Below are 7,042 nucleotides of genomic sequence, written 5' to 3' on the forward strand. Positions count from 1 at the left end.
TGCACATCAAAAGGGAGAGGGAACAAGATAATAATGGTACAAAGAATATTTTACGGGCGGGCGTAATATATTCTTAGATCTATCTGTGTTGACCTGGTCGATCACGGGTGAGCGAGCACCAGCCGTGCCCTTCTGTTTCCCTGGCCAAGAGATAGGATGAGGATGTGTAGGTAGGTATTTGATTTGTTTCTTTCTCCCGTGGACAGACGGTATCGGTCAGTCAGATAGTGGGGAAGCGGTGGTGCCAACGCTATCCACCCACGCGAGATCACGAGGAAAAACATAAGGCGGGTTTTCTTCTCATCTGATGTGAACAGTAAAATCAAAACAAATACTAAATAAAATTGGAGAATATGAAATAAACATTTGCATTAGAGGTTGTATGCATGCATAGGGAGTGACTATTTCTAAGCCGTTCTCAGTCAGATGATGTCATCAAATCTCAGTTGCAACTCGTATTGTAACTTATGGTTAGCACAAATTCTGATATAAATCAAATTGCGTAAGAGCACGAAATTAATTTTCATCTAGTTGAGAACTAGCATTTCCCTCATGTATATGCATGCTAAGCTATAAACTGATATTCAAAAGTATCTAAGAAAGACAAAGTACTGGTCTATATTAAAAGATTCACTGTGCAAGTTATGTGTTTCTTGGGGTTCACGTACATACATATTTTCCCCTGAGTACGTATCAAGCCTATATGTATGTGCATGATTTATCTCGATTTTTTTGAAAAAAATACCGAATTTTGGGCGGGATCAGGAGGACCCCTACGTGTGTGACATCTCCTTGTCGTCGCCCCGTCTCGTACGCACAGCAACGGCATCGGAGCATAGGGCCTTCTTCGCTTGCGCTTGAATTGTTTTCTCTTTTGTGTGGAAGCGGTGAGCGACAATGGCATTCTCACTCCATGTCTTTCTTTTGTCAACGAAAACCACTCCATGTCTTCATTTGTGCTAACAGCATGCCTTTTTCTCCCTGGTAAATAAAGCGGCTGTATCTTAACTTTGACCACTAATCTAATTAGTTATGTAATTGTTAATTTTTTTAAAAAATTATAGCATTAGAAACATTTTTGGAACACGAATTTCATGGCATTACACCCATAAGAGCATCTCCACCGGCGGCCCCTAAATAGTCACCGGCAGGAGCACCGGCACTGCTTTAATTAAATTATTCATGCAATCAAATAAATAGTAATTAAATTATTCATACAATCAATCAAACAAATAGTACTTAAATTATTCATACAACCAAACAAATAAATAATACTTAAATTATCATATAACCAAACAAATAGAAATAAAATCATGCATTGTTGGTGGCTCCTCTCCTCGCCCACAAATGCGCAGCTAGATCCTTCTTCAGTTGTGCATGGATATCTGCATCTCGAATTTCATTGTGCATATGAAGAAAGCGGCAAATTCTTGGGGTACATGCTCTACCTCAGCGAGTGGCCCTTGATAATCAAATGGTTGATCATCCTGCACAGGTGCATCGCGCTCGCTCTCAAAATGATCATGTTATGCATGATCACACAGGCGTTCATCACCTCCCACATCTGAGACTCAGACCAAGTGAGAGTAGGGTACCTGACAATGGTGAAACGCTGCTGAAACACCCCAAAAGCACGCTCAACATCCTTGCGTGATGCTTCCTGGCATGTTGTAAAATAACCTTCCATCTCGTTTGCTGGAGAGGGAATTGTCTTCACAAAATGTAACATACGTCTGGTAGATACCATCAGCTAGATATTGCCCCTTGTTGTATACGTGGATTGTCCCTCAACTAGCCTGGCAAACACCAGAGAGCGCTGCAACACGTTGATATCATTGTTTATTCCTGCCATGCCAAAAAATGCATGCCAAATCCAAAGCTCATGGTCTACCACCGCCTCAAAAATGACACTGCGCTCACCAGTATGCCCCTTGTAGATCCCCTGCCAAGCAAAATGGCAATTCTTCCAGCCCCAATGCATACAGTCAATGCTTCCGAGCATCCCAGGAAACCCTCTTGCTGCATTCTTTTGCAGGATCCGAGATGTATCATCTTCTCTTGGTGCTCTCAAATAATATTTAGCAAACACCGCTATAACGGCTCGGCAGAACCTGTAAGCAGTCTTTGTACATGTCGACTCTGTCATCCGTAGGTAGTCATTGGTTGTATCTGGAGGAGCTCCGCATGCAAGACAGCGCATTGCAATAGTGCACTTCTGAATTGAGGTGAAGCCCCACAAACCTGTGCAATCTTGCTTGGCCATGAAGTACTTGTCGTAATCCCTGACGCTGTGGTCAATCTTCAAGAACAGCTCCTTGTTCATCCTAAACCGGCGCTGAAATTCCTTCGACGAATGAGTCGCGTCGTCGTTGAAGTAGTCGGCGTCAAGCAGCATTGTGTCGTCTTGACGATGCTAGTTGATGTTCCTCCTCTTGCCTGGCTTTGAGCCGCCGCGCCGAGGCGCGACGAAGAAAGGCTGGTGAACGCGCAACATGTTCGTCAACTGCTGCTGTTGCCACCGAACAGCCTGATCGTTCTGCTCCTCCGTGAACAGTTGCACCATCATCTCGTCGTCGATGTCCATTGCGGCAATCAGACGAACATCTTGCGGGCGGGGCGGTTGTGCCGCGGTGGCGGCGAGCTCTGTTTCGGGCGAAACAGCGACCGCTGGTCGAGGAGGTGGCGGCCGTGTTGATGGACGTCGGTTTTCCTAGACTGGGTAGGAGGTGGGAAATCGGTGCCAGGTGGAGCCCACCTCATTTTCAGACGTGCCGCGAGGTGCCGGCGCGCCCGATTCGCGCCCTTAGCGAAGGGGCTGGCACGGGGTTGCCATCGATTCTATTGGCTTCGAAAACTAACCGGCGGCTTTGGGCGCACTGATGCGTGTGGTCAGCACGTCCGTTGGGAACCCCAAGTGGAAGGTGTGATGCGCACAGCGGCAAGTTTCCCTCAGTACGAAACCAAGGTTTAATCGGACCAGTAGGAGTCAAGAAGCACGTTGAAGGTTGATGGCGGCGAGATGTAGTGCGGCGCAACACCAGGGATTCCGGCGCCAACGTGGAACCTGCACAACACAACCAAAGTACTTTGCCCCAACGAAACAGTGAGGTTGTCAATCTCACCGGCTTGCTGTAACAAAGAGTTAACCGTATTGTGTGGAAGATGATTGTTTGCAGAAAACAGTAGAACAAGTATTGCAGTAGATTGTATTTCAGTAAAGAGAATTGGACCGGGGTCCACAGTTCACTAGAGGTGTCTCTCCCATAAGACGAACAACATGTTGGGTGAACAAATTACAGTTGGGCAATTGACAAATAAAGAGAGCATGACAATGCACATACATATCATGATGAGTATAGTGAGATTTAATTCGGCATTACGACAAAGTACATAGACCGCCATCCAACTGCATCTATGCCTAAAAAGTCCACCTTCAGGTTATCATCCGAACCCCCTCCAGTATTAAGTTGCTAACAACAGACAATTGCATTAAGTATTGCGCGTAATGTAACTAGTGACTACATCCTTGAACATAGCACTAATGTTTTATCCCTAGTGGCAACAGCACATCCATAACCTTAGTGGTTCTTGTCACTCCTCCAGATTCACAGAGGCATGAACCCACTATCGAGCATAAATACTCTCTCTTGGAGTTACTAGCATCAACTTGGCCAGAGCATCTACTAATAACGGAGAGCATGCAAGATCATAAACAACACATAGACAAAGCTTTGATAATCAACATAACAAGTATTCTCTATTCATCGGATCCCAACAAACGCAACATATATAATTACAGATAGATGATCTTGATCATGTTAGGCAGCTCACAAGACCCGACAATGATAGCACAATGGGGAGAAGACAACCATCTAGCTACTGCTATGGACCCATAGTCCAGGGGTAGACTACTCACACATCACACCGGAGGCGACCATGGCGGCGTAGAGTCCACCGGGAGATGATTCCCCTCTCCGGCAGGGTGCCGGAGGCGATCTCCTGGATCCCCCGAGATGGGATCGGCGGTGGCGGCGTCTCTGGAAGGTTTTCCGTATCGTGGCTCTCGGTACTGGGGGTTTCGTCACGGAGACTTTTTATAGGCGGAAGGGCAGGTCAAGAGGCGGCACGGGGGCCCCACACCACAGGGCCGCGCGGCCAAGGGGGGGCCGCGCCGCCCTAGGGTGTGGCCCCCTCGTCGCCCCTCTTCGTCTCTCCTTCGGACTTCTGGAAGCTTCGTGGAAAAATAGGCCCCTGGGCTTTGATTTCGTCCAATTTCGAGAATATTTCCTTACTAGGATTTCTGAAACCAAAAACAGCAGAAAACAGCAACTGGCACTTCGGCATCTTGTTAATAGGTTAGTTCCAGAAAATGCACGAATATGACATAAAGTGTGCATAAAACATGTAGATAACATCAATAATGTGGCATGGAACATAAGAAATTATCGATACGTCGGAGACGTATCAGCATCCCCAAGCTTAGTTCTGCTCGTCCCGAGCAGGTAAAACGATAACACAGATAATTTCTGGAGTGACATGCCATCATAATCTTGATCATACTATTTGTAAAGCATATGTAGTGAATGCAGCGATCAAAACAATGTATATGACATGAGTAAACAAGTGAATCATATAGCAAAGACTTTTCATGAATAGCACTTCAAGACAAGCATCAATAAGTCTTGCATAAGAGTTAACTCATAAAGCAATAATTCAAAGTAAAGGCATTGAAGCAACACAAAAGAAGATTAAGTTTCAGCGGTTGCTTTCAACTTGTAACATGTATATCTCATGGATATTGTCAACATAGAGTAATATAATAAGTGCAATAAGCAAATATGTAGGAATCAATGCATAGTTCACACAAGTGTTTGCTTCTTGAGGTGGAGAGAAATAGGTGAACTGACTCAACATTGAAAGTAAAAGAATGGTCCTCCATAGAGGAAAAGCATCGATTGCTATATTTGTGCTAGAGCTTTGATTTTGAAAACATGAAACAATTTTGTCAACGGTAGTAATAAAGCATATGCATCATGTAAATTATATCTTATAAGTTGCAAGCCTCATGCATAATGTACTAATAGTGCCCGCACCTTGTCCTAATTAGCTTGGACTACCGGATCATCACAATGCATTGTTTTTACCAAGTGTCACAAAGGGGTACCTCTATGCCGCCTGTACAAAGGTCTAAGGAGAAAGCTCGCATTGGATTTCTCGCTATTGATTATTCTTCAACTTAGACATCCATACCGGGACAACACAGACAACAGATAATGGACTCCTCTTTTATGCATAAGCATATAACAATAATTAATAATTTTCTCATTTGAGATTTGAGGATTGTTGTCCAAAACTGAAACTTCCACCATGGAGCATGGCTTTAGTTAGCGGCCCAATGTTCTTCTCTAACATATGCATGCTTAACCATATGGTGGTAGATCTCTCTTGCTTCAGACAAGACGAACATGCATAGCAACTCACATGAAATTCAACAATGAATAGTTGATGGCGTCCCCAGAAACATGGTTATCGCACAACAAGCAACTTAATAAGAGATAAAGTGCATAATTACATATTCAATATCACAATAGTTTTTAAGCTATTTGTCCCATGAGCTATATATTGCAAAGGTGAATGATGGAATTTTAAAGGTAGCACTCAAGCAATTTACTTTGGAATGGCGGGAAAATACCATGTAGTATAGGTAGGTATGGTGGACACAAATGGCATAGTGGTTGGCTCAAGTATTTTGGATGCATGAGAAGTATTCCCTCTCGATACAAGGTTTAGGCTAGCAAGGCTTATTTGAAACAAACACAAGGATGAACCGGTGCAGCAAAACTCACATAAAAGACATATTGAAAACATTATAAGACTCTACACCGTCTTCCTTGTTGTTCAAATTCAATACTAGAAATTATCTAGACCTTAGAGAAACCAAATATGCAAACCAAATTTTAGCATGCTCTATGTATTTCTTCATTAATGGGTGCAAAGCATATGATGCAAGAGCTTAAACATGAGCACAACAATTGCCAAGTATCACATTACCCAAAACATTTATAGCAATTACTACATGTATCATTTTCCAATTCCAACCATATAACAATTTAACGAAGGAGAAACTTCGCCATGAAAACTATGAGTAGAAACCAAGGACATACTTGTCCATATGCTACAGCGGAGCGTGTCTCTCTCCCATAAAGTGAATGCTAGGATCCATTTTATTCAAACAAAACGAAAAAACAAAAACAAACCGACGCTCCAAGAAAAAGCACATAAGATGTGATGGAATAAAAATATAGTTTCATGGGAGGAACCTGATAATGTTGTCGATGAAGAAGGGGATGCCTTGGGCATCCCCAAGCTTAGACGCTTGAGTCTTCTTGATATATGCAGGGGTGAACCACCGGGTGCATCCCCAAGCTTAGAGCTTTCACTCTCCTTGATCATGTTGCATCATACTCCTCTCTTGATCCTTGAAAACTTCCTCCACACCAAACTCGAAACAACTCATTAGAGGGTTAGTGCACAATATAAATTGACATATTCAGAGGTGACACAATCATTCTTAACACTTCTGGACATTGCATAATGCTACTGGACATTAATGGATCAAAGAAATTCATCCAACATAGCGAAAGAGGCAATGCGAAATAAAAGGCAGAATCTGTCAAAACAGAACAGTTCGTATTGACGAATTTTAAAATGGCACCAGACTTGCTCAAATGAAAATGCTCAAATTTAATGAAAGTTGCGTACATATCTGAGGATCATGCACGTAAATTGGCTTAATTTTCTGAGCTTCCTACAGGGAGGTGGACCCAGATTCGTGACAGCAAAGAAATCTGTAACTGTGCAGTAATCCAAATCTAGTACTTACTTTTCTATCAACGGCTTAACTTGGCACAACAAAACACAAAACTAAGATAAGGAGAGGTTGCTACAGTAGTAAACAACTTCCAAGACACAAAATAAAAACAAAGTACTGTAGGTAAAAACATGGGTTGTCTCCCATAAGCGCTTTTCTTTAACGCCTTTC

General features: G+C 43.1%; 1 protein-coding gene across 1 annotated transcript; it reads right to left on the reverse strand.

The window, feature by feature from the left end:
• Nucleotides 1–1,916: 1,916 nt before the first annotated feature.
• Nucleotides 1,917–2,395, reverse strand: LOC139835798 (uncharacterized). The gene is made up of 2 exons (XM_071825667.1): nucleotides 1,984–2,395; nucleotides 1,917–1,942 (listed from the first exon to the last, which is right to left on the reverse strand). The coding sequence occupies exons 1-2, from the start codon at nucleotides 2,393–2,395 to the stop codon at nucleotides 1,917–1,919; spliced, it is 438 nt and encodes a 145-aa protein (XP_071681768.1).
• Between the last annotated feature and the right edge of the window lie 4,647 nt (nucleotides 2,396–7,042).

Source organism: Lolium perenne, chromosome 2 (genome assembly GCF_019359855.2).
Source record: "Lolium perenne isolate Kyuss_39 chromosome 2, Kyuss_2.0, whole genome shotgun sequence".
NCBI lineage: Eukaryota > Viridiplantae > Streptophyta > Magnoliopsida > Poales > Poaceae > Lolium > Lolium perenne.